Genomic DNA, 27563 nt, shown 5'->3' on the forward strand with positions numbered 1-27563 from the left:
TCCCCTCGCCCCCCGGAGGAACAGGTGAGGTGAAATGCTCAGCTCCTTTTTCAAGCTTTCTTTGAAACCACGAGAAGAAGCCATTCGAGCTGGATATGGCGAAGGCTTCACAACAACGCAGCGTCCACACGGCCGGCCAATTAAACTTATTCCCGTTCTTGCAGGGTCTGACGCTTTCGGCTTGTCTCGGTGCAATGGAACTGCTTTTGTATGCTCATTTCTTTCAGCTTACTGACGTCTTCCAAGGATTTTTTTAATGTATCTATAGGGAGGCTGGTCTCTTAGGGGGAAGCACGCCTTGCAATAGCCTCCTCCAGAAAGGGGGCGCTCTTTGTGTAATGCGTTCACAAGGCGCATTAAAGACCTATATATTAAAGCACCTATGTATTAATACCCTCGTTGGGTTCCGGCAGCTGCTTATAATACGGCCACGGCCAATAGAAAAGCGCTCTTTTCTTTAGTTCTGAGCTCCAATCAGAGCTCACGCTTTTCTCTTCCTGTGTAGCTTGTCCAGACCTGCCGAATGCTGACGGAGTGGCTCGGAAGTTCCCGAGAGGCGCGCGCTTTCTCTCTCTCTTGCTCTGCCCCTCCCGGTTTTGCGACTGCCCTCTCCCTCTCTTTCTTGTCCCTTCGCTTCCCTGGGCGGGGAATTGTTTCTCTTCCTTCCTTCCCTGTCCCCTCCCACCTTTGCAATTGCAATCAAGATGGAGGAGCGGGGTGGCTTCTGCACCCTTCTAGGGCACTGTGGTTAATGCAGCTGCTCCTGCCTTGCTCCCTAAAGACTGCAACACCCTTCCTCCAGCTTGCGCGCCCGCCCGCTTGCTTACTTCCATTCTTTTCCCCCCTCCCACCAGGTTCCTGCTGCTGCACTGATTGCAGCCCCCTCCTCCCATTTCCATCCATGCGCCCTCCCTTCCCCCTCCTGCAATTGTCTCTGCTTTTGGGGTTTTTTTTGCTCCTGCATACATCCATTGCTTATGCATGCGCTGCACACCCTGCCTCTCTGGGGGGGCTGCCGGGGGCTCCCCTAGAGCTGTGATCTCTGCGCGCACACCTTCAATCGCCTCCTCCATCTATTATTACAATCATTGCTGCTGTCTGTGCAAGCGAGCGAGCCATCCAACCAGCCGCCCTTTTCTTTCCCCCCGTCCTCTCTCCCCTTTCTCCTCCTCCTCTTTGCACCATTATCATCATCATCACCACTACTATACCACCACCACCATCGTGTCTCTGGATGGATTTCCTCCCTGGGGTTTTTGCTAGAACGTGAAGCCGGGGACCTGGTGGCAAAATTGTAGATACTGTTTGTCTCCTGCTGCTGCCAGGATCCAGCCAAAGAAGAACAAGGAGGTCGATCAGAGTGGCGGTGGCCGTGGGATCTGGTCTGGAGGAACCACCAACCGCGTCTAGCAGCCATGAGCGGTTCCACGACCGCCTCCTCCAACAGCGGCAACGCAGCCGGGGAAGGGGCGGAGGACGCTGCCAAGGATTCCGCAGACATTGCGGCTTTCTTCCGATCGGGTGAGTCGCCTTCTGACTAGGGGTTGGGAAAGTGAGAGCTTGCGGACGAGGCTGTGTGAGAGCGAGCGAGCGAGAATCTTATCTTGTAAAGGAGTTTGGGGGACGAACGCGGTGGGGGGGGGGGGCATCTCCGTATCTGTTTTCCTCCCTGGCCGCTTCTCAGGGAGTTAGGCCAGTGAGGGTGATGCTCTGTATGTCCGTGTCTGGGAGCAAAGGTATTAGTGGACTTCTGTGCCTCAGAGCTAAAATCTTACTCCTAAGAGAAAGCTGCTCTCCTGTATTCTTGCAGTTCCGTGACCATGCTTTCTTCGAAGGGGAGAAGTGGTCGAACGACCATGCTTGTACTGACCCATCTCTTACTGTCGGCTTGATATCGAGGTGCTGAGACGAGTGGAGGTGGAGAGAGAGCCCTCCCCATAGGAGAGAATTTTATCCTGTTCTGGCACCTTAATGCCTAGTCATAATGCCCATTTTTTTTACACATTTCTCTTCTCCTTAAAACAATGTGCAGAAGAGCATAGCTTTACTGTTATGTGGAGTACAGTATTATTTTGGGGGGGATGTCACAATCAACAGCCTTTGTCACAGTTGCTGGTCACCTTAGCTGTTGTGAAGAATGACAGCATCATTTTGTCTGGTTCTGTTTGGGTTCAGTTAAAAAAAAGAGCAGTATTTTATTCCATATCTTCTACTATGGCCTTATTGATTTGGACTTTTGTTTAAAATAAAGAAGTGCTTCCTTTTTTCTCTCCCCCACCCCCACATATCCCTACTTTCTTGCCATTTTGCATTTTAGTGAATACAGTTTTGTATGGCTCAGTTGTATAACAAAAATATAATTTATTTCATTAATATGTCCAGGGGGAGGCTTTCTCATGAATCTGACGTAATGAATGGACACCTAAACACAGAGTCCCTTTGTGCTTTGGATCTCATATGGTATGATTTCTGAGGGCCTGTTAGCAAAGCAACACATGTGTCTTGCATGGTTAAACTGTACGGAAACTACTTGGGCACAAGGCAAATGCCAGGAGGCTTCCCTTACATGGTCACTCCAGCTGTTATGGCAGCCTTCCTGTATCCTGTTTCAGTGGTGGTAAAACTTTAAAACACACACACACACACACACACACACACACACACACACACAACCCCACCTTGGGAATAACCACTGCAAATGAAATGGAGGGCAAAAAGGGTGGTAGCAGAAGGTAAACAGCCTTCTCATACCCAAACCTCTTCCCAAAACACATGAAGGAAAAGAGTCGCTTGTATGTTGCTGGCCTGCTGACTGCAGTGTTCTGTCGGTCTTCAGTTGCCAAGTTATAATACTCTCAGTGAGCTTACAGCTTGTGAGTAGAGGTGGAGTGTGTATATGTGGGTAAAAGGTCCTAAGATGGGAGCAAGAGCTTGGAGGGGTTGCCTTGCACTCCGTGAAGAGGGGAGAACAGGGCTCCCGTCTCTCTGGCTTGAAGCCAAGGTGGAAATGGTCTCTTCCTGTGCAAAGCGGAATGGGAGACTTGCTTTCAGGGATAATAAAAATGGAAGCCCTAGCCATCTCTCTTCTGCTTTCAGTTGAGGGGCCAGTACTATCTGGTGCAGAAGAGGGATACTTGTGCTATTGAACAAATCCAAGCAAAGAGATGGATCTTGCTCAGAATTCAGGTGGCAATGGAAATGTTTGGGTGAGGACGGGAAACAGCGACTGCCCACACCAATGCTTGCCTGCTATGCTCACTACTGGGGAAGGCAGAAGCAGAACAGGAAGCCCCCAGGACTGACTGAGATTCCTTCCCCACATCTCTTTGGCCAGTAGCAGAAATGGAGATTCTGTCGGTGGGCTTTCCCTCTCTCCTGACGGTATCTTTTGGTTCCTCCTCCTTTGCCTCTATGATACTCACCATCCTTTCAAGGCGGGGAGAGAGGGCAGCAGGCTTGGCTGCTTCATCTGAATGCCTTTAAAAGGACTGAGCTTAGCTAGACAAGGTTGGAGGGGGGAAAGAAATGCAGACTCATCGCTGGAAAAAGGAAGGGGCATCTGAGTTAGGTCGGTATGTTTGCTTCTCCCACTGATGTTATAGAGGGAATCTGTATTGATTTTGATTGTTTGAAATAAGTGCTTGATTACTTGTGTCTTTTTTTGACAAAAAAAAAAGGGTGGGGGTAATATAGAGAAAGGAGTCTTGAAAACTGCCAATATTTGGGTACCCTACAAATGAGCATAATGAGATGGAACTAGAAGCCTCCCAAGTTCAGAGTACCTTAATTGGGGCAAAACCTGGTCCATGAGGATGGTGTCTGTCTAGATGCATGGCTGGCTTTCTAGGAGCTCTTTTTTTCCTATGAAATATACTTCTAGGATGGACTGCACGGATCATATTCCTTTGGAATCCATGATACTGTTTAATATTACTGCGGTAAGCATGAGGCCAAGGGATGCTCTGTTCTGTGTAGCTTCAGGGATAACTATCTCAGAGCATTGTGCTCACAGTGTATTTTGCTTTGCAGGGCATATTTATTTCCAAGTCACCAAATCTGGGTGAAAGTTGCTAGTCGGTGGATACAGTGCTTGCACCTGCTCAGTGTTGGCATTCTGTCTGGAATAACCTGGTTTACTTTGTGCTGCACAACCAAGTTGTTCTGACATGTGCTGATTGCAACATAAGAACTAAGCTGGTAATAGCTTAACATTTGGCTGATTTTCAGTACAGAGTGTTGGCTGGTATGGGCTGGCTTTAGCTAAAACAGTCTTGCAAATAAATCTGCAGAGGTTACTAGCCCATTTTACTAGCCTGGTTGCCTGTGTATTCCCGTTTTAGTCATTTGAAGTCTGAAAAGAGCCGACTTCTGTCAGGTTTGCCTTCCTAGCTGCCTGGAGGTGATTCTTGCCCATATAGAATATGTGACTATTTGCAAGTCTGGGTTAAAATATTTTATGTTCTAGGAGTTCTGATTCAGACTTTATTTGGCTTTTAATTCAGTAGCGTTGTTACCACTTTAAGCCCTTGGAAGTTGTTAATGTAGGGTAGTAAATGACTGGAAGATTTTAAGGGCTGTAAAAATACAGGAGTTAACTCATTGACTTGGTTATGCCAGGCAACTCTCTCTCCTCCCCACCTCATGATATATTAAGCCCAGGCTTGAAAATTCTGGGAGCCATGGTGCCTAGACTAGAGTAGTCAGATGTCGAGTTATTTAACAAAGCATTTTTGTCCCATGCAGTCTTATTTCAGTTCTAAGTATGTTACTTGTAAAGGGGATAAAGAGAAACCTGTTTACTCTCCCCCTCCATACTGTCCATTACTGAGTTCAAACATTTTGTTGAGCATCTATTGTCTGGCTCCTAAATATTTGGGTTGACTACTAGATTCAAACAAAATTTGATAAGGCTTATGTTAAGAACCATTGAATCTCATCTAAGCCATGGTTCTAAAATAGGTTGCAATATTTCTGAGGTGTCTTTCTGTGTCAACGCCATTTGCTTTGTTGTAAAGCTTATGAGGGGAAAACCTGCCAAAGTGGACATCTGGAGGTATGCGCAATTGATGTAAAGTGGGAAGTGCAGTGATCAAGAACTGACAAAAAAGGGAGGGAATTGAAGAGGTCATGGGGCACAAGGCTTCAGGGGGAGTGTGTGGCAATGGTGATTCAAGCGTGTAAGCAGAAATGTGACGCTGGGCAGCAACAGCGACTGGTCTTTCAAAACTGCAAGGAGGGAGTGGGCTTGGAGTTGGAATGGTGCAGCAGCTGCTAGAAGGGTGTATGTGAGTCATTAGGAAGGGTGAACATTTTATGACGTAGAATGTGTTAAATTTGGTCTGCTAGCTGTTTCCAGTGGACTAGAGACTCTAAACTGGTATGTGTTTTGACCTTCGCTTAAACCATCAGTGTTCAGGCCAGTCGGTTATTAAACAAGTTAAATGCATCGGGGGAGGCTTCAACTGAGTGGGCTAGGCAGGCGTACTGTAAAATGGCTTGTAATTTAGTATGGTTGATAATGCACTGTTCCAAGAAAGTCTGTTTGGTTTCTCATATTGTTTCAAGCAAAGACGTGCTTATTCTAAGGAGAGCTGTGAGCAATGTCAGTGTTTTCACTTTAAATCTTTAAGAAAGTAATACAGAAATGGTGCCTACTTGGTTCTTCAAATGTTGACCAGTATTTGCTGGACTCCAGAGGATTGCCCTGTGTGAACTTAAAATTCCAGGTTTCAGGACCAAACTAGATAAGACTATCTATGATCAGATTTCCAGTGTTTGCTTTAAAAACAAAAGAAAAAGGAGCATAGCATAGCCCCCCTCATGCTGGCTGTGTGTGTGTGTGTGTGTGTGTGATTTGAGGCAGGGGGAGAGGGATAAAATCCCCAAGTACCAGGCCCTGATCCAGTTTGTCACCCCATCAGATACAGTTCTCTTCTCTCTCTCTTTTAAAGAAACATTCAGCAATCCAATTTAATCTGGGTTGACCCTTGGGTGGGCCCCTGTTGTCTCAAAGGAGGAGGAAAGAAAACTGCTTCAAAGCACTGCAGAGCTGCCCATTTCCTCGAAAGAGTGGATGTATTTCTCAGCATGTTGTAACTTGTATGGAAATGTTTCCTTAATGCTTGAAATAACAGGCACAGTAATACTTTTGGCCAAATCCAGAATGCAGACTTTGAAATGATATTGTTCAGTTTGTGGGCTTAATGCTTTGGTATGTGCAGGGTTCTGCCTCGTTTCAATTTCCAATTTTTCTGGGCAAAAACCAGTATTGGTAGCACTAAACTGCCTCCATTTAAAAAGTGGAATGTAAAAGCAGTATGTGTTAACACAAAACTTCATACTGCTGTGTCGTTGAGCATGGCAAGTAAGGCTTGAGAAGATAATTCTCATGTGCTTCTCCCCTCATTCTTTCTTATTCCATGCAATTATATAACTTGGCCTACTAGTTTTGAAGTGTACCATAGCTCCTCGTGGTCTACATTTTTAAAATATCATCTTGAAATAGATGGAGGGGTGACTTTGAACAAACTAGATCAAGCAAAGTTTTGAAAATTATGTAATGTTATGATAGACTTTGAAGGTTTTTAAAAACTATTTTTTGTGGAACATGAACTAGTGCTAATGACAGCAAAGTTTATTTCTTGATTGCACTTATTTTTAAAATGCCATGAGCAGTGAAATTCAGGCTCTGCATCTCAGCATCTTTCAGATTCTTGATTTCTGAGTATAAAGTTGCTTGAGTTTACTAGAGGTAAGGCTACTTAAACCAGAGAAGTACAACTCAAATACAAAAAAAAAAGTTCAAATGGCTCATCTGGCTTCTTTGTGTTCTGCTAGAATGCTTGGATTAAAAAAAAAAAAAGACTTTACAGACTAATATGAATTCTAGGTTAAAGTAGAACAAATAGGTCCACTGTAGCAAGTCAAAACTGGCTTAGCTGTGGATGTTGTATGCCCTGTAGCTAAAGAACAGAGAGGACAACTGCAGGTATGCAAACAATGAGGAGAGGGGAGTAATCATGTGGAAATATGAATTTGAGCTACTCAAACATTCAGGAGTTGTACCTTGATGCAGCAAGTTTGAATAAATGAGAGTTGCAATTTCTGTAGGATTTGTATTGGAAATACACCATTGATTGCTTCCAGGTCAACAATATTTCCTTTTCTCTGTAGCTGTTTTGTTAGGATTGACAGAAGCAGAGGCATGAATTCTGTGGCTCAGTTAAAGCATTTTGCGAAGAATATGCCTGTCAAAGTGAGGACTGGACTACTTCAAAAAGTGACTGGCTTAAAATATAGGAACAGCTACGTTAAAGCTATAGGAAAACATAACGGCACATTTGGGGCATACTGATGGTAGGTGTAGGGATAGAGCAGGAAGCTTAGTGGAGTTCTTCCTGTCTTCTTCATCTCCTCCTGCTTTCTATTGCATTTAAAATGATACACACAAACACTATTCCAGCACTGGGCTGCACAATTTCAGCCCTCCAGCTGTTGTTGGGTTTTAACTCCTATCATCCCCAGCCACAGTGGCCAGTAGTGAGGGATGTTGGGAGTTGTAGTTCAACAGTTGGAGGACTGAAGTCGTGCAGACCTGTTGCAGTGGATATGTTGTCTCAGTTGGCCAACTGGTGGGTTACATCCAGACCCCAAAGTAGTCTGGCCCTCAGTGGCTGTACCAAGTGTGAATCACATTGCTACTTGTAAAAAACAAAAACGCACAAAAAAACCCCCACTTAAATGTTTGTTCTCAGTTGAGAGAGATGAAAAATAGTTCAACTTAAATGCTACATGTTCTTTGATTTTGTGGGTCAATGCAATCTGTACGCAAGCTTGTGTAGGAAACATTGAACAGGATGCATAATTTCCTACCATAGTCAATGATATGGGTTCTGAAACATTTTGAAATGGAAAATTTTCTGGCAGTTTTTTCCATGTAATTATTTTCCTCTTTGCATAACATTTTCTGTTAGAAATGTTTGCTGTGCAAATTTTCTGACTCTGTAAATAGATTATGATCTGATTTGGTGTTCTATTTGGCTTATATATATTCAACAACAAAAAACCCTTAAAATGCACTATGTTTATTTTCATGTTAATTTGGATGTTGGTATCATTGGAATGGGTCTCAGCAATGAGAAGAAAGAGAAACAATTTCACAGCTTATTTTAACACCTGAATACCTGTTCCCACTACTAGGTATCCTTAACCTCAAATCCTAACCATAGTTTGAAGCCTCAAATTTGACTCAAATAATGCATCTAATGGTTTGTTTTTAAAGCAACAAAGGAATTTTCAGCCTTGAAGACATAGTAAGAACCATAATACTCCTAATAACAACAACAATCACCAAACTCCAAATTGTCTGGAGTTCGTATGTCATCATAGTGATATGGGGCAGAACATCTTACACAGAAAAACTGAACATCTTCCAGGATAAATCACTGACCAGATGAGCTCTGAAGGTCTCTGCATTTGTATTATGGTTCTTACAATGTCTCCAAGGCGGAAACTACCTTTGTTGCTTTTTTAAAAAACCCAGAGCATTAGATGCATGATTTGAGTCAAATTTGAGGCTTCAAACAGTGGTTAGAATTTGAGGTGGCAGACAGAAGATTCAAATGGCCCATCTGAGAGCACATTTGTGTAGAGCCCTGAACTCTGTATAAGTTTGCTGGATAAAACTTTTAAACCTTCATTTACAAATAAATGTTTATAATAAATATTGTAACATTCAATAAACCTACCTAGGAAGATAGAAGAGTGTGGGGGGGGGGAGCAGAAGCAGGAGAGAGAATCACTTTTGGCTGCTCTTTAAATGGCACACAATACATTGCTTATTAAATGAGCAACCAAGTCTTCATTCATTGTTAAGCTTCATTAGGATAGTGACTTGAGCAACACTAGATAGACAATATCTTTATTTTAGCACATGCGTGTGCCTCTCTGTATACATGCAAAGGCACTGGATTCCTCCCCCCACCGCCTCCCCCCTGATCCTTAAGGGGAAGCTGCTATCTTGGGTAGGTCCTAACCGCCACTGGTTAGCTGGGATGACCGTGAGATGGATGTCAAGACTATTGTCTGAACTGGCTTGTAGAACTGTGAGGAAGGGAAAAGTTGGGCAGGGAAGGGAAGCTGTTGGAAAGCTGAGCTCATTTGTTCTGAGCTCAGCCATCGCAATGCAGGGTAGGAGAGGCTACAGCCAGGACACTGTAGTGATGTCATTTCTCAGCAAGTCTTTCTTTCCTAAGAGTGCTTTGTCACTGGCTTGGAAGGGTTGTGGGACCTCTACCTAGTTCTCCAGCAAAGCCTAGATATACAGTTGTCTTGCATCAAGAAATGTGCCAAGGAGCCATGTAGTTCAGTGGCAGGGTACATACTTTGCATATAGAAGGCCCCAAGTTCAATCATTTAAAATAATTTTGGAAGCGCAACTGAAAAGGACCTTGCCATGAGGCCTTTTGTGAGAGTCCTTCTAGTAAGGGTACTTCGTACTAGGTTAGATGGGCCATTGACTTGATTCTGTCTAGGGTAGCTCCTTGTATCTTTGCAACTCTCTCCCAGCTTCAGAGTGTGGATGAGCATCTGATAACTTGAAGGTAACCTCTTTGTCCAGGGAAAGGTTGGTAAAGAGCTTTGAGATGAGGAGGGATAATTTTGTTGGCTGTTATAGCCCATAATAATTCTAATAAAAATACCTTATTTCCAAAGACAGTGTACCCTCAATTATTGGAGGCGTAGTGGGGAAATGCTTGACTAACAAGTAGAAGGTTGCTGGTTTGAATCCCTGCTGGTACTATATCGGGCAGCAACAGTATAGGAAGATGCTGAAAGGCATCATCTCACACTGCACGGGAGGAGGCAATGGTAAATTCCTCCTATATTCTACCAAAAGAAAACCACAGGGCTCTGTGGGTGCCAGGAGTCGAAATTGACTTGACAGCACACTTTACCTTTAAACATAAATGAAGGACAGGTATCGCTTTGCTTGAGCTTCCCAGTCTAACCTATGGACCTACCTGCTTTATTCAGCAGGGCAGTTCTGAAGATCTAACAAGGCCGATCTCAGAAAGGAAGCTTAAAACCATTTGCTCTCATGTATTGTGTACTTTTTACTGTCTTCCAGAACGCTTGAGATGCATGCCCCCCTCCGAAATAGGAACCATTGTCTGAGTTAAAATTACATAAAAATGCTGCTGCTACTCCTAGTGCTTTACCAGAAATCTCCCACCGAGAATTATTAGCACTTAGTTTTATATTTCTGGGAAGCATATCTCTGCATGGATCCCTTCCAAAAACCTTAACATTAAAAGACATTCCGGTAGAAATGTCGTCCGTTACTAATATGGGGTAACTCCTCAGAATTTTGGAGCAGAACTTAGTCACACCTCTTGCTGAAGTGGTAACCTAGGTCTGGGCAGTAACACATGCAAGTAGAGGGCTCATGGTTTAAAATTTCTCATTAAAAAAAGGAAAATCCCTCCACATAGAAAGTCAAATGTCATTGGGAAACCTAGGCTTAGAATGCTTCTTCCCAAATGCTAGTTTTCTATGTAGCACTGATCTTTTTGTTATGGAGGAATATTCATTCACGTAAGCCCCCACTTGCAGTCTGAAGTGGTATAGACCAGATGCAGCTTTATCAGCTTTTACTTTATTCATGAGTGTTCAGGATCAAAATGGACAACTACTGCAATTCCATATCCTGGTGGGATGAAAACACTGCAGATGTGTGATAACTTCCACTGGTCTCTAGGAAACTCCACAGTAGGGGATCCTGAATCTGTTTCCAAAATAACTTCAGTGGACTACAGTTCTTATTGTATACCTGCCTGTCATGGCCTCTGGCTGCAGCAGGAGAATCTTTGCACGAGAGGTACTCAGTAGCACTGGCCCTGGCTATTGATTTTGTACTGACTTCTGCTACCTATAGTTCTTGTAAGCAAGCAGACCTGAAACATTATTCTTTTCTCCTCATCTGGAAACTTTGTCATACTTGCTGCTTCTCTATAACTTGTTCCATGCAATTTCTATTTAGATTTTGTATGTAGAACACTTTTGGGCACAACTTGATAATCATATGGTGTTATTGGCTTCTGTAATACTTGTTCCCCAGACTTGCTTATTTCTCCCTAACTCCTTTGCATATTTGGTAGTAAGACTGTATTTGGCTTTTTAGTCCCAGCTAGTAGTAGAACTCTGTGTTTATGTAAATTCTTATAAATTCTCTTTTCTCATATATGTATCTTACACATGCAGTTGTTGTTTCACATGGCATTTTGCCTAAATGTACAGTTTTCAGAACTTTAGGTGCAATTAAGAATGAAAAACAATTGCAGAACGTGAGTAGCCTACTTCCTGAAGGGAAGAAGTCTTACGAAATCTCTTTCTGTGTGTGTTTGTCTACCTCAAATCTTTTGTGTGTGATAGTTGGACACAAACCAAACTTACCATGTGGGGGGAGAGGTCCTAGGGGGATCCTGATAGGGATTGTTTTTAACTTGGGTTTAGAAAATGGAAGTGGGCTGTAGGATTGCCTGCTCCTTTACTCCAGCCCTTTCCTTCCATCCCTGGAGCAGATTCACATCAGTTCAATCAGTACTGCTGATAAGCCTAGCTAGAATTCTCAGCTGACTTTGAAAGCACCCTTACATTATATTTTATTGATGAAAATACAATTGTATTTTCAGATCCTGGTTAAGTGGGATGGGAACCTTGTGTAACTTTCATGGTACTGGTATAACACTTAACCAAATGTAAACTGCCCTGAGCCAATTTGGAAGGGTGGTATATAAATCAAATAAGTAAATAAAAGAATAATAAACCATAGTTAAGTCAGAGAGAAGGAGTTTGGTCCAAGGATAGAAAGGAGGATGTGATCCATGGCTAGTTTCCAGTTGGTTAATGCTGGCTCTTAACCACAGTTCTTTGTGCTCTGATCACCAGACAAGGTACCTAATTTGAAGAATTGTATGAAAGACATTTTTGTAATCACAACCCTGTATCAACATTCTGTATCAATCCAATTGTTTTGTCACTTGCTGCATTGTTCAAAATGCTAAATATAGTCATCAGTAAATTCCAAATGCCTGCCATTATCTCTTTAAATTGGCAGCTAGTGATGGGCAGACTGCTCCTAGCTTGTCTTGTAATGAACTCATCCCTCTCCCACCCCCAGCTTTCTTGAAGGAAAAAGTTTGGAAAAACCAAGCCCAGGGGTAGATTTAGCCAAGGTCCTTGAGGATTAGGTCCATGGCCGCCTCGGGTGGGTGGGTGGGTGGGGGCTCCCCTGATCCCTACCACTGTGCCGCTTCCCCATGCCCACTGCTGCCACGCCGATATTTGCAACAGTGGCAGCAGCCACAGCCCTGCCTGGGAGAAGAGGCCGAACAGCAGGATGAGGAGAATTGGGACAGAGATGAAGAGGAGGAGGAGGCCAGCAGGGCTCTCAGGCAATGGCATGGCGGCGGCAGCCTCCTGCTCTACAACCTGTTGCCCCCGCAGTGAAGAGAGGCAGTGGCCGTCGGGGAGCAGCAGACTTGCAAGCTGAGCCGCACACCTAAGTGTGCGCGCTGCTGCAACCATGGCATGGTGTCGTGCCTGAAGGGCTTCTGCTGCTGGCGGGACTGCCAGGGTGCCAACTGCCTGCTGGTGGTGGAGAGGAAGCCCACTGCCACTGGTGGGGGGAGGCCTGTTCTGCTCAGCTGCTCAGCCTCCCAGCAGTGAGGCTGACAAATATCGGTGGGGCGGTGGAGGGTGCGGGAAAGCGGTGGGGCTTTGGACGGCCTCCCCCTGATTATTTGGAGGCTCCCCCCGTCCCACCCCGGTGACAGGAGCACAGCAGCAGCCGTGGTGGCAAGTAAAAAGAAAAAATTACTGTGGGGCCTTGTGGCAGGGGATTGGGCTCCGAAGCCCTTCAGGTCCGGGCTCCTTTTTCATTCATTCATTCATTCATTCATTCGATTTTTATACTGCCCTTCCAAAAATGGCTCAGGGCGGTTTACACAGAGAAATAATAAATAAATAAGATGGGTCCCTGTCCCCAAAGGGCTCACAATCTAAAAAGAAACATAAGACAGACACCAGCAACAGTCACTGGAGGTACTGTGCTGGGGGTCAATAGGGCCATTTACTCTCCCCCTGCTAAATAAAGAGAATCACCACATTAAAAGGTGCCTCTTTGCCAAGTTAGCAGGAGTTTTTGCCTTAGGTGCTCCACTGCCAGAGGAGTTCTTGATGTCCAGCAAACTGTGTAGTGTGAAAGGAGAATTCGTGGTAAGGAGGGTTCCCTGAAGGCAGGAGAGGTCATATAGGCCTTGTTCTAAAGGCCCTGGATGTTCTGTGCTGTGCTTAGGAATGTTGTTTTCTGGCTGGGTGTATGGAAGTTTTAGTTTCCTGTGCCTCCTGACTTAATCCATTGAATTGGGAGGTATAGAAAGCAACTTTGATCACCCTGGAAGGAAACGTTTCTGAATATGATCAGGACTATCCATCCCTTAGAGGTCTACAAGGCCTCTCACTTCTGTTCCTCTATTTTAACAGGAATGCTTGCTTGGATGAGGGAACTGACAGGCAGGGCTGCCCAGTAGAACTGAACCAGTATGAGCTGAGCCCCAACTTTGGAGTGAGATTGTGCTTCTGTTTCCTCGGCTTCTGTTTCCTCGTCTATGGATTTCCAAACTATGAAAGTTCACTATTTGTGAAGTTCATTCCATCATTACTGGCAATCATTTCTTTCCTTACTTCCTTTAAATTGCTGACTGAACCGTGCAATCATTTTTCCTTTGAGTACCTTGCTTACCAATGAAAGAGCTCATGAAAATCATTGTGAAAATACAGGATGCTGCTGTACCTTTCCCCCATCAGAATGCAGAGAAGATTAAAATGAGAACTGCATTTTTTCAGCTTAATTCTGAGAAGCGTTGGTAGGGTATTCTCTTCTGTAGCTTGAAGTTCTTGTGATGCATAAAACGTAGGACTGTGATTCAGTTATGTACCAGCCTCTGAAAAGCTGAATCACTTTGTTCAGGAAAAATACTGCATGAGTAGGAAGTGATTCATATACTGGTGATTTTTATTTTTGTCAGCTGCTTTTGTTGTGCCCCTTGCCATTATAGAGCAAACATGGAGGGGTAGAAGAGAGGGAAACTTTCACTAATATAGGGCCTTTTACAGTGAAAAAGCTGTGCGGCTTTCCAGTGGCCTTTTAAATAAGGAAGATCCATGAAACAAACATGTGACCACATAAGTCATTTCATCCCAAAGAATGAAATCAAAGTCCAGATCAAAGTTTAAAAACAACAAATGCTTTGGAACTTCAGTGCTTTTAGTCTAAAGGGATCTGTTGCATTCTGTGAAGATAAGAGGTGAACACTTAATCTATGGTACGGCTTGAAATTCCCAGGTGCCTGGAAATCTAAGTGTTGTGTCTGAACCATGTGATGGACAAATGTATGTAAACAGGAGGAGGAGTGAGCAAACAAAGCAGGCAATTGGCCCTCCAGGTGGATTTAAAAGACTGCGCTGGCGGGGGTAACGTGGCGGGAAGGGTAAGAGCACCCTTCCCCATCTTTAAAGATACTCCCCCCCCACACACACACACAGAGAGACACCTTCGAACTGGCTGAACCGCAGGACTTTTGATCCAGTTCAGAGGCCTATAAAAGGTCCTCCGAATCAGCTTGTGCACATCCCTAGTCTTTAGAGCTGAAGATAGGGACAAGGCTGCATTAACCAGACTGTGCTAAACTTTGGAAAAACAAGGACGTGTCTACATATGTACTGATACATCTCCATATTCTTGACATGACTTCAGTGTGACTAGACTAGAACTCGACGTAGACTGGGGGGGGGTTACAATTGAAAATGCTCCCCATTGACAAGAACGGGGGAGCATTTGATCTGATGAACCCTTACTGAAATTATATAGCCCAGGCAAAGATTTACACTCTAGGCCTAACTTAGCTTGTGTAATTGGTTTGCTGACTGGTCATCTAAATAATCTAGAACAGACTTGTAAATGTCCATTTGCATGGTCGCTTTTGGTGAGCAGAAATCTCCAGGCAGGAGAATATTACAGAGGTTGATTTGTTGTTATCTAAAGTTACAAATGATTATATGGGCATGTAAGCTTGTAAAATTTCTTAAGAACTTGTGAGGTTATTCTAGAGTTGATCAGGAGAAGTTCAGGTGTTTTCTCCCTCTTTTAGCTGTCTCTCTTTAGCCCTGCATACTGTCTTTCAGCTCTATTATTATAGTGAACACTGCTGACAGATTGTCAGCTTGACCAGGAAATATGGTCTGGGAAGAGATCTATCGGTAACAATGTGGGGATGTGTGAAAAAAAGCTTATGGAGCTGGAGAAGCCCTAGTAAAGCTTCAGGAACAGGAAACAACCTCTGCTGCAATCCTGTGACAATTGGACTGGCTTTGTCTGAGGGACTCGGTTCTTTCCCTGCCTCTTAGTTTGTTTGCAGGAGGAAGTGGGTAGCACTTCCTTCCAAACTGAAAAACCTGTTCATTGGAATAATAATAATAATAATAATAATTATTATTATTATTATTATTATTATTAATTTATTTCTACTTCTACTACTACTACTACTACATTTATATCCCACTCTTCCTCCAAGGAGCCCAGAGCGGTGTACTGCATACTTAAGTTTCTCTTTCACAACAACCCTGTGAAGTAGGCTAGGCTGAGAGAGAAGTGACTGGCCCAGAGTCACCCAGCTAGTTTCATGGCTGAATGGGGATTTGAACTCGGGTCTCCCTGGTCCTAGTCCAGCACTCTAACCACTATACCACGCTGGCTCTCATGGAATTAGGCAGGGATCATGCACAAAGAGAGCCAGCATAGCATAGTGGTTGGAGAGTTGGACTAGGACTGGTAGCTAGGCTAGCTACCTATCAACCTAGTTGCTGTCTCTCAGCCTAGTCTGTTCCTATGGTGGTAATTACAGGGGTGGGGTGGTGGTGGAGTGAAGTGGGATAATCTTATTTAAGCTGCTCAGAGCAATTTGAAGAAAAGACAAACTACAAATGTAAGAAAATTGTGTATGTGTGTGTGTGTGTGTGCGCCTGGTCTGCTACCCTTCCTGCATGTCACGGAAATACCAATGTTTCCTATGACTACAAGGAACAAAATGTAAGTCTGGAACTTAAACGTTGTGGCGCCCTTCCTCAGGTATGTCTGGTTTCAATGTAGCCTATCAGGTTGGGATGTAATAACTTCATTGAGGGCTTTCTCACACAGAGCAGCCACAGACATGTGGAAACCACTGTTCTGTCCCTAACTTGATATGTGTAATGTTTAGCCCACACCCAGTATACATGCTTGGAAATGAGGGCTTGGTGACTTAAAAGCAACTTTCAGAAGTTATCTCTCCCCCCCTCCCCCCCACTTTTAACAGATGTTTACTTTTTTGCAGACTCAATTCTGATTAAGCTAGTATTTTTTAAAAATTATTAGTAACTTGTAATCCGGTTTTAGTGGAAGTGAATCTGATTTGAGGAAAGCTCAGTCTTGAACTTAGTCTTCAGCTTTTCCCCGACAGAGTCCCACAACCGTTTTTTAACATACATGTCCAGCTCCGTCTTTTTCCTCTCTCTTTGCTTTGCCCATGCACTCTTCCTCTTACTTCTGAATTCTGCTGCTTAGTATGCTCATGAAGCTGAACATCCTTGGAATAAAATCAGCTGAATTTGAAGAACATTCCTGAGAGCATACCAAGTAGCAAATTATTGCAGATGTGCCTGGAGAAGACAGTGTGGTGATCATTTGGTTAGGCACACAGGCTTGATAGTGTGTGGCAAGCAAGCTCCTATATTGTATAATGCCCTTATACAAATCTATGGTGCGGCCACATCTGGAGTACTGTGTACAACTTTGGTCACCATATCTTAAGAAGGGTATTGTAGAACTGGAGAAGGTGCAGAAGAGGGCAAGCAAAATGATCAGGGGCCTGGGCACCTTCTTTATGAGGCTAGGCTATAGCATCTGGGGCTGTTTACCTTGGAAAAGAGGCGACTAAGGGGAGACATGATCGAAGTGTATAAAATTATGCATGGAGTGGAGAGGGTGGACAGATAAATTTCTGTCTCACACACAACACTAGAACCAGGGGTCTGGTCACCCATTGAAACTGAAGGTTGGGAAATTTAGGACCTACAAGTGGAAGTAATTTTTCACACAGTGCATAATTAATCTATGGAATCCCTTGCCATGGGATGTGGTCTATCAATGGCTACTAGTCTGATGGCTGTGGGCCATCTCTAGCCTCAGAGGCAAGATGCCTCTCAGTACCAGTTGCAGGGGAGCAACAGCAGGAGAGAGGGCATGCACATACCTCTTGCTTGTAGGCTCCCTAGAGGCATCTGGTGGGCCACTGTGTGAAACAGGCTGCTGGAGTAGATGGGCCTTGTGCCTGATGCAGCGGGGCTATTCTTATATTCTTACATTCTTATTGCTGTGATGGCTGGTTTGGATCCTTCTGCAACTTCTGTTCTAGAAGTGTGGGAGGCTATACTTTTGGAAGGCTCTATAGCTTAAAGGTAGGGTGTGTGCTTCAAGTAATATGTTCCATGTCCAGTCTCTGACAACTGCAGTTAAAGGATGTCAAATGAGAAAGGCCTCTGAGATGCTGAAGAGCTGCTGCCAGTCAGAACTGACAGATTGACAAATCTCTCTTGGTTCAAGATTCGTATACTTTGCCAAACTTCAGGTAATGTTATCTTCAGGCATAATGTAAACCTTTAATTTTTATTCTCTAGCTCTCAGTCTTGAACTTTAAGCCTCTTTTGCTCCACAAATTCATTTATCAGCTTGCTCAGTCTGGTCAGACATGCTCAGTGGGAGGTCAGGAGAACCCTCATATTCCAGGCTTGGGTGAAGGGTGGGAGCTCCTTCTTATTGCATGTGCAGGCTTCAAAACATTTAGAAAGAAGCACCATGTTTCTGGAGCTCAGTATGGCATCAGAGATTGCACCCGTTCTCAAATGGAGGGTAGGGCAGGCTGGGGGACAGGCCCGGATTTTGCCAGGCTACAAAGACCAGTCAAAATGTGTGGATCCCAGAGGCTACATGTAACTTGGTCAAATCACTGTTGCCTCTCATAGGATTGTTCTAGGCTTGTGAGAGAGAAAGTTACTGGAGGCTTCGCCTCCCACAGCAGTTGCCTGAACCTCCATGAGGCCTGTTTTATAGTTTGTGATCCTGTCACAGTACTTAGAGTGGCCTTAAGTTAATCAAGCTTACTATTCAGGTTTGATACATGAAAATGGTTTCTGAGGTTAAAAGGAGATGAGTTTCCATGAGCTTCAATTTGGTTAGCTAGGGTTGCTTTATTTTGCTTATTATGTAGTTCAAAGCATACAAATAGAACAGGGAATGTAGAATGGAAGCACTCATAACATTGGCCTGCATCCAAATAGAGTTGCATATTGAAAGCACTCTGTGCACCCATGGGGGGGGCGCAGTTTCCAACAATCACTCCTTCCCATTGCAGCTGTCTGAAAATATCTCTCTGAGAGTTGCCGGACCCTCAAGTACATAGTTTTGGAAGACACAAGAGGCTACCCAGGGAAGGGGGAAATCCCTGAAAATTGCCTTATCCCATAGTATAGGGAGGCCATCCTCAATGTGATGGATTATCAGCCTCTGCATGCTCTGAGATACGGCCAATCAAAATTAAGCAGGCTACTTCCTAGGGTGAAAATTGTCATTCAGTCCTCAGTTCTGGTCCTGTCTCGCTCTGTTAGATAGATCTTGGTTCTAGTTCCTGCTCGTAGATATTTATTCTAGATTGTTTCAGGCTAGTTCTCTTCCTCCCTCCCTTGAATTTCCTTCTGTGTGCAAGGGTGGGAAGGGAGTTGTGTTTATTTCTTCTGGTTATCTGTTTTTTATTTAATTCGGCTTGTGTGGTAAATTACGTAGTGAGGTAAATAAATTGGGCTTGTTTTAGATTGGCACTTATTGAGGGACAATTTGGTTGGTAAAATTTTCTTTCCTTTTGATTGCTGTGTGGGAGATTTCTAATTATGGAGAGGTCACACTTGGTAGATATGCTTAAGGGTTGCCTCTCTCTGAATCAGAGGGACTCTTCTCTGATTCTAGGGGCAGACAGCCAAAAAAGATCTTTTTGTCAGTGCTCAAATGACACCCCCCCCGCTCCGTTTCTCCCCTGAGGGAGAGAGCCAGATAAAGATTTGGCACACCCAGTGTGGGCTGCTTCTCCTTAAGGAGTGGTTGCATAAAAAGGTGACGAAAAAGATTAAACATTTAGCGGAGAAAGAGGGCAGTAAAAGAAAGAATAAGGAGATGAGTGGGGCTACAAAAAAGAAGAAAGTGAAGCGTTCTGCTGGGGCCCCTTTGAGCAAGAGGCAGCTGATCCAGTCAGTTCGTAGCTAGCAACCTCTTTGCAGCCTGCCTGAGCTGCCCACCAAAAAAGTCTGCACTCCGTCTGTGATTTTAAATTCGGCTCCTCCGAACTTCACGTCTGTCATGGCAATGGTGCCCACCAGCTTGGAGGCTACTGATGGTCAGGGAACTAGTTTGCTAGTCCTTGCCCATGATATCCCAGCTGTGCTGGACTCTCGCCATCCGCCCATGCTTGTTATGCCATGCGCACCTGACATGACTCTATCAGAGCCTAGGGGCCCGATCGTGCTGCCATCTGCAGTGCCGCCATCTGCACCAGTGGGGGATGTGAGTTATGTGCTTACTATTCTACCTTCTTACGTTGTTAAATGGCTGCAGGAGTTGGTTAAGCAGTGCCTGCTGGTGGTGTCCCCCCCCCCAGCTCTGTTCCTATTCCCGCTGTTCCACTTCCTGTTCCTCCTCCTGCTCCTATCCTTCCTGCTGCTCCTATACCTCTTTTACCTGTGTCCTTGCCAGTGCCCGTTCCTCCAACTCTGCCCAGGCACCCTGCCAGACCATCCTTTTCATCCTCTCCAGATTTGAGCCCTCCTCGACAGGATATTCCCTTGGTAGAAAGGGGAAGTTTTTGGATTGGTTGGAGGAGATTTCCCCATAAACGGAGGGCTGTTACTCCCTTTTCTCCATCCTCTCCAGAGCAGCCTAGGGCCCTCATATGTCCTGCTGCCCCAGCCACAGTGTCAGCACCTCTTCAACCTCCTCAGGCGATGCCTGCTGGTTGCAAGGACCTACGCAAATTGTTTAGAGGAGGGGCTTGCTATTCATCCTCCTTCCATCCCTACAGAACTTTCAACCATCCTCCAGCCAATCAGCAGTTCAGAGACAACCACCCCAACCCTTACAAACCGGCTTGGAGAACAATCTTGGAATGGTCTAGGCCGAGGTGTGCCCAGGACCCATCAGGCCAGGTCATTTGCTTCTACCTCCAACCAGGGAAACCATAAGCAATGACCTGATTCCAGCACGTGGAAGGCTTCTGTGGTTTTCAGAGGCCCGAGTGGTCAGCACTTTTGACAGACAGTTCACCAAGGTTATACTATAGATTATCTCCCCCCCCCCCGCCGCCATTTTTATTCAGAAATGCCCAAGTCGAGGGTTCGATTGAAGAAGGTGTTAATGAACCAGGCCATCCAACATCTGCTGGAGGTTCAGACCATAGAACCGGTTCAATCCACCTCATTCTGTTCAGGTGTTTATTCTTTCCTCTTTCTGGTGCCATAGAAGGGCAGGTCCTGACGAGCAGTCCTGGACTTGAAACGCTTGAACAGGTATTTGAGGAAGAAGTCTTTTTGGATGGAATCTCTCAGGTCAATCAAGGATACTATCAAGGTGAGGGAATTCCTGGCTTCCGTCGACCTGTCAAAAGCCTATCTCCATGGACCCCCTTTACTCTTCCTTTTGCTGATTCCTGAAGTTTGTCTATGACAATTGCCACTTCCAATACAGGGCCCTGCCCTTTGGGCTTACCTTGGCCCCCAGGGTCTTCACCAAACTAATGATGGTGGTGATCACTCACGTACAGCTGCAGGGCATTCATACCCACCCGTTCTTGGACGCTCTTCTGATTCGTTCGTCCTCATGTCAAGAAGCTATCAGGGATGTCCAGCAAGCTGTCCAGATTATTCTGGATCATGGTTTTGTGATAAATTAACAAAAGCCCAATCTACAGCCTTGCCAGCAACTCTAGCATCTGGGTGTGTTTTGGACACCCGGAGGGCGATAGTCTACCTACCTTTGGAATGGCGGCGGAAGTTAGCTGCCTTGATCGAGCCCCTGTTGGGCAAACGCAGAGCGGATGTCATGATGCTGTCTCAGATTGCCTGTCTGGCGTGCACCTCTTGGGCACAGTGGAATTCCAGACCACTCCAGTGGCTCATTCTACCATTTTATATGGCCATGATGGAGAAGAGACATGTGATGGTCTGGCTCCTCGCAAGGTGAAGCAGTCCTTTCTCTGGTGGACATCTCCAGCCATGGAGGAGGGCCTTTCCCTTAAAACTCCAAGTAAAGTGGTGATCACCACTGATGTGAGCCTCTCCCTCTGGGGAGGTCATTGCCTAGGACAGCACACACGGGCAGTTTGGGAGCAACAGGATTTGAAATACACCATCAGTTGGCTAGAGTTGAAGTCAATCCAGCTAGCCTTGCTTCATTTTCAAGGTCTACTCCAGGACAAACATGTTTTAATCAGGTCCGAAGATGTTATGCCTAAGTCTCATGTCAATCACCAGGGCAGCACAAGATCACACACCCTGGTGGAGGCCAGCTTGCTGTTTGTTTGGGCAGAGTACAATCTACTGTCAGTGTCAGCAGAACACCTGAGTGGTTCAGCAAACCTTTAAGCCAGTTGGCTGAGTCGGCAATGGGTAGATTTATTTATTTATTTATTTATTTATTTATTTATTTATTTATTTATTTATTTATTTATTTATTTATTTATTTATTTTTAGAACTTTTATACCACCCTTCCAAAAGGCTCAGGGCGGTTTACATTAAAACACCATTAAAATCAATTAATCATTAAAACAAAAATTATAAAACATAAAACAATAATTAACAATTAAAAACATCATAAAACAACAATTAAATATTCAGAACTATTTAAAAACAAGTTTTAAAAAGCTGAAAAAGCCTGGTTGAAGAGGTGTGTTTTCTGAAAATTGCGAGAGATGGGGAGGATCGTATCTCAGCAGGGAGCGCATTCCACAATTTCGGGGCAGCAGCCGAGAAGGCCCGTCTCTGTGTAGCCACCAAACGAGTTGGTGGCAACTGGAGACAGACCTCCGCAAGTGACCTCAACGGCTGGTGGGGCTCATAGCGAAGAAGACACTCTCTTAAATACGCAGGGCCTAAGCCGTTTAGGGCTTTATAAGTTATAACTAGCACTTTGTATTTTGCCCGGAAACCTATTGGCAGCCAGTGTAACTCCATCAACAAAGGAGTAATGTGGTCTCTCCGAGATGACCCAGAGACCAACCTGGCTGCCGCAATCTGAACCAACTGAAGTTTCCGGACTACGTACAAAGGCAACCCCACGTAGAGCGCATTACAGAAGTCAAGTCTGGAGGTTACCAACAAATGTACCACTGTTTTGAGGTCATTGATCTCAAGAAACGGGCGCAGCTGGCGTATCAGCCGGAGCTGATAGAAAGCACCCCTGGCCACCACCTCAACCTGAGAAACCAAACAATCATTGATCCAGAAGTACTCCCAGACTGTGAACCTGTTCCTTTTGGGGAAGTGTGACTCCGTCTAGAACAGGCAGATCAACATCGTCTCTAGAGTTCCGACCCCACACAATAAGTACCTCCGTCTTATCTGGATTCAGCTTCAGTTTATTCTCCCTCATCCAGCCCATTACTGCTTCCAGGCAGGCATTTAGGGAGGATATGCCAGCTCCTGAAGAAGTTGACATGGAGAAGTAGATCTGGGTGTCATCAGTGTACTGGTAACACCCAGCTCCAAATCCCCTGATGATCTCTCCCAGCGGTTTCATGTAGATGTTAAAAAGCATTGGAGAGAGTATGGAGCCTTGACGGACACCATACTTAAGCTCAGATTTTGAAGAGCAACAATCTCCAATCGACACCATCTGGAATCTGTCCGAGAGGTAGGAGCGGAACCACTGTAAAACAGTGCCTCCCACCTCCAAACCCCTCAGACGTTCCAGAAGGATACTATGGTTGATAGTATCGAAAGCCGCCGAGAGATCCAAGAGGACCAACAGAGTCACACTTCCTCTGTCCATTGCCAATTGGAGATCATCCATCAGGCCGACCAAGGCAGTCTCCACCCCATAGCCCGCCTGAAAACCAGTTTGAAATGGGTCTAGATAATCAGTTTCCTCCAAGACCGCCTGGAGCTGAGAGGCCACCACCCTCTCAATTACCTTACCTAGCCATGGGAGGTTGGAAACTGGCCTAGAATTGCTCAACTCTGAGGGATCTAACTCAGGCTTCTTTAGAAGAGGTCTAATAATTGCCTCCTTAAGACAAGGAGGCATCCTGCCCTCCCTCAGAGAAGCATTTATGATTTCTACCAGGCCGCTTACAACAGCCTCCCTGCTAGAGAGATCCAGTGGATCTAGCCATCCAGATCGTAGACCTCATGGGATGTCCCAAACTAGATCTTTTTGCAACCCCTCTCAATATGCAACTTCCAAGGTTCTTCACGAGGTACCAGGATTGTTGGGTGGAAGAGGTGAGTGCGCTCACATCACCATGGCCTCCTGGACTGCTTTCCGCCGGTCTTGATCCTCAGGGCAGTCATCAAGAAGCTTCTGTTAGAGAGGTTGGTGATCATTCTAGTGGCTCTGTACTGGCTGTGACACCCTTGGTTCTTGGATCTTCTGTCCCTCTCAGTGCTTCCTCTGTGGTGTCTCCCTCTGTGAGCAGATCTCCTATCACAGGGACTGTTGTTTCATCTGGATCCAGTGTGGCTTTAACTACAAGCATGGAAGCTGAGCACAGGCCATTTGCTGAGAGAGGTTATTCCAAACAAGTTCAGGACACAATCCTGCCCTCAAGGTGTACTTCTACTTCTCATATTTATTGAGCCACCTGGTCGGCCTTCTGTACTTGGGCATGTAAGAATCGCACCTAACCTACCTCAGTGAAAATTTTGGAGATCCTGGCCTTCTTCCAGTCAGGCCTTGAGATGGGTCTGCACCCTAATAGCTTGAAGCACCAAATTTCAGCTTTATCTTCTGTTCTTGACATATTGGTGCTGGGATCCTCGGCCTTACATCCTCACATTAGCTGTTTTCTTCTTCTTTTTCTTTTTAAATAAGAATTTTTATTAAGAAATAGACCAAAGAGGACAAAGACAAATCACCATAAAAACAATTTAAAACCAATCATTTTTCATAATGAAAAACCTCATTTTTCTAATTACATCAGTAAAGAAAAAATATCTAGAACAAGATAAAGCAAAAGAAATTCAGCCTCTTAAAATTGTAAAATCTGATCTGATCAACTTCTTGTAAGTTACATATCAAAAACATTATAAGTCAAATCCAGAAAATGGGAACAAAGTTTGACCATAACAGATATTATAATTTATAAAGGGTTCCCAAACAGACATGAAAGATTCAGTAGCCATATCATGTACCTAAGCCGAGACTTTCGAAATTGAAGCATAATCCCACCCTTTCAAAAACCAATCGTTTAAGGAAGAGATTTCCAAAATACGCCAATTAGATGCATATAATCCTAGCTGCTGTAATCTTATATAAACACAGTTCGTTTTGATTTGGCAGTAATATAAGGTTTTATCACTTAAAAGAAAAATTTCTGGAAGAAAGGGAATCTTAACTTCTAAGATTTGTTCAGTTTTCATATGAATTTGTTTCCAAAACTGTTGAGCTTTATTGCAGCTCCACCACATATGGTAGAATGAACCTGAATGTGAATTACATTTCTTAGAGAAAGAATAATCTATTTTGTTAATAGTCAAAGGAGTTATATTAGTTGTTTTCTATGGGGAACTTCCAACATCGCTCCCCCCCACTGGTACGCAGGTTTCCATCCTGGGACTTGAACAAAGTGTTAAATGCCCTAACTAGGGCTCCCTTTGAGCCACTCAGTGCTATCTTTCAAGGTTCTTTTCCTCATAGTGATAACGTCTGCTAGGAGGGTATCTGAGCTGGCTGCCTTGTTGGCATGTGTCTTTCAAGAGGACTCAGTAGTTTTAAAATTGGATCCGACTTTTATGCCCATGGTTAATTCTGTTTTTCATAGGCAGCAGGAGATAGTCTTGCCTTCCTTTTGCCCTTCTTCTTCTTACCCAAAGGAGAAGATTTGGCACACTCTAGATGTGTGTCGGGCTGTAAAGATCTCTATCAAATGGAGCAAAACTTTTTCGTAGGTCGGATTCACTTTTTGTGTCCTTCCAGACTTCATCCTTGGGGGCCAAGGTCACTAAGGTTTCCCTGGGCTGCTGGATTAGGGCAACCATTGCTCTCACTTATGATTCTCCCCAGCTGTTGGTTCCCAAGAGGATCTCAGCTCACTCTACTAGGAGTACTAGTGCATCAGTTGCATTCTTGGCCCAGGTGCCCCGGCCAAAATTGGCAAAGTGGCTACTTCGGCTTCTGTGTCACCATTCATTAGACACTATAAAATCCCTTCTTTTCACGCAGTTTAGGATGCTGTGGGGTGCACAGTCTTACAACAGGTGGTTTAACTATCTGCTCCCTCCTGGTTTTTTCAGCTTGGGTATGTCCGGTCATGTTGAGGCCATTTTTGGCCTTTTTGGGGGGTGGGCATTACCCACCCTACCCTAATTGAAGAGCCTCCACTGCTTCACAGTAAGTCTACCAATGTTTCTTTCCTTTCCGTGCATACACAGAGTTGTTTCCTACACACAACTCTTAGTTTGGATGTAGGTCACTGTCTTTAAGGTCTGGAAGGACACAGATCATAAGCAAAACATTAAGAAAAAATGGACATTTTTACTTTAAAAGTCAGATGAAAGTTGTTACAAGATAAGATTCTAAAACTACCAACTCTGTTTATCCAGACTAGTTGCTATTAAGTTGCAAGTTCATCCATTAGTGAGATATGTTCAGTAAAGACAACTGCATGGGAAGAATGTCTCAGATGCTTACTGTGCAGTTTAGTAGACAATATAGCTTTTGTGTGTTAATGACTTTCGGAACTTGCCTGCCAAATAGTTACATGGCTAGAGATGGGAAAGTCTCGGGGAATAAAGCAAAAATAATACAGTGGTGTGTGTATGTGCACACGCTAACCAGTCTGCTTTCTTTGGTTGCCCCTCTTGTGAACCAATGTTTGAGGATTCTCTTCAATTGATTTCCATTCCACGGCACAAGGATGCCCTTTTGGAACAAGACTTTTCTCCAGGCTTACTTTAAGGTGATCAAAACAAGTTTTGTATACTGAAATATTGCTTTACCTTCCCTTGTCATCCCCCACTATTGAACTTTAGATTGGAAGCTCCTCACCACAGAGACTTTTCTTTTTTGCTTGAGATGCATGGTGTATTATCGAGTATTTATAGAGCATTATCTTATGTATAATGCAGAATAGGTCTATCATACTGGACGTCAGTGACTAAATGTACTTGTGCATCCTGCTGTAAAGTGTCTCAATTTATGTTGGGCAGTTCCCAGGTACCGGATCAGTGTTGGTTACAGAGACATACATGCAGGGTCCCCCCCCCCCAATGTGCTATAAACAAAAGAGAGTCTCCACTTGGAATGCATTTTGGAGTCTTTATTGTGAAATTTGGCAACACTGGGATGCTACCTGTTAGAGATGGCTTCTGTGCTTTCCTGATAATGTTCTCTGATTAAAGAGAACTTCCTCATCCTGTCAGTTTCTTTGTATCAGTTTACCAATCTTTATCAAAAGACCTCTTGTCCAAAACATGGTTCCTACCTAAAAAAACCAAAAAACCCACAAGCATGAAGGGAATAATAACTCCATGTTAGCCTTCATATATTTCCCCCTCGCCAAAAGCTTAAAAATCATGGTTAGCATCCAGAGTAGTGCTTGCACTGTTCTGCAAGGTCAAGTCATTTCCCCCCACTCCTTATTGGTACAGCCCTCAGAGAAAACAGAAAAGCCATTTCTAAAGGTTGAGTTGTGGCACAAGTAGCTGTAGGGGGAAGGAGGAATTCCAAAAAAACTCGCCTGGCAGAGACGCTGAAGGAGTTCTATGCTGACAGTACTAGTCAGGATGCTACCCTGTGTATGTAATGAGACCTCTGAATGAGTTGTATTGAATCTGCTTGGATGAGTTTAATATTGATGAGTAAGTTTAATTTTGATGAGTGAAGAACTTATTCTTGTTCGCAATATTTTCAGGAGGGAAGGAAGTGGAAAAGATTTGTCCCGGGGCTGCCAGTCCCTACTTCTTACAGTATGGCCACTGAACTGACTAAAGATTTATTTCCCCTGCCTCAAGTTACTGTATTTCAGCCTTGAGAACAAGCAGAGAAGAGATTCCTGAGTTTCTTTTCAGACTTGCGTCTAGTGCTGGCTCAGGGGTTTGTGGCACCTTTGGCCAAGATAGTCCCCTGCACCCTAGTATTTTAAAATGTGCACGTAAAGCATGTGTGTCTCCAAGCGCTGCCCCTTGCACCTGACGTTGGATGCAGGGG

At 44.4% G+C, this 27563-nt stretch overlaps 1 protein-coding gene across 4 annotated transcripts in view; it reads left to right on the forward strand.

Moving 5' to 3' along the window:
* The window catches only part of TRIO (trio Rho guanine nucleotide exchange factor), a 371831-nt gene that overhangs the window by 11080 nt on the left and 333188 nt on the right, over nucleotides 1–27563 (forward strand). The window contains exon 1 of one of the 4 annotated variants that reach the window (XM_053242687.1): nucleotides 397–1521. The exons of 1 other annotated variant lie outside the window; for it this stretch is intronic. In XM_053242687.1, coding sequence (XP_053098662.1) covers nucleotides 1416–1521 — 106 coding nt within the window. In that variant the 5' untranslated portion in view covers nucleotides 397–1415. Of the gene's footprint in view, nucleotides 1–396; nucleotides 1522–2916; nucleotides 3569–5357; nucleotides 5378–27563 lie in introns of those variants that run through there. 2 more of the 4 variants (XM_053242689.1, XM_053242693.1) reach the window with 2 other exon arrangements.

Source organism: Hemicordylus capensis, chromosome 4 (genome assembly GCF_027244095.1).
Source record: "Hemicordylus capensis ecotype Gifberg chromosome 4, rHemCap1.1.pri, whole genome shotgun sequence".
Taxonomy (NCBI): Eukaryota; Metazoa; Chordata; class Lepidosauria; order Squamata; family Cordylidae; genus Hemicordylus; species Hemicordylus capensis.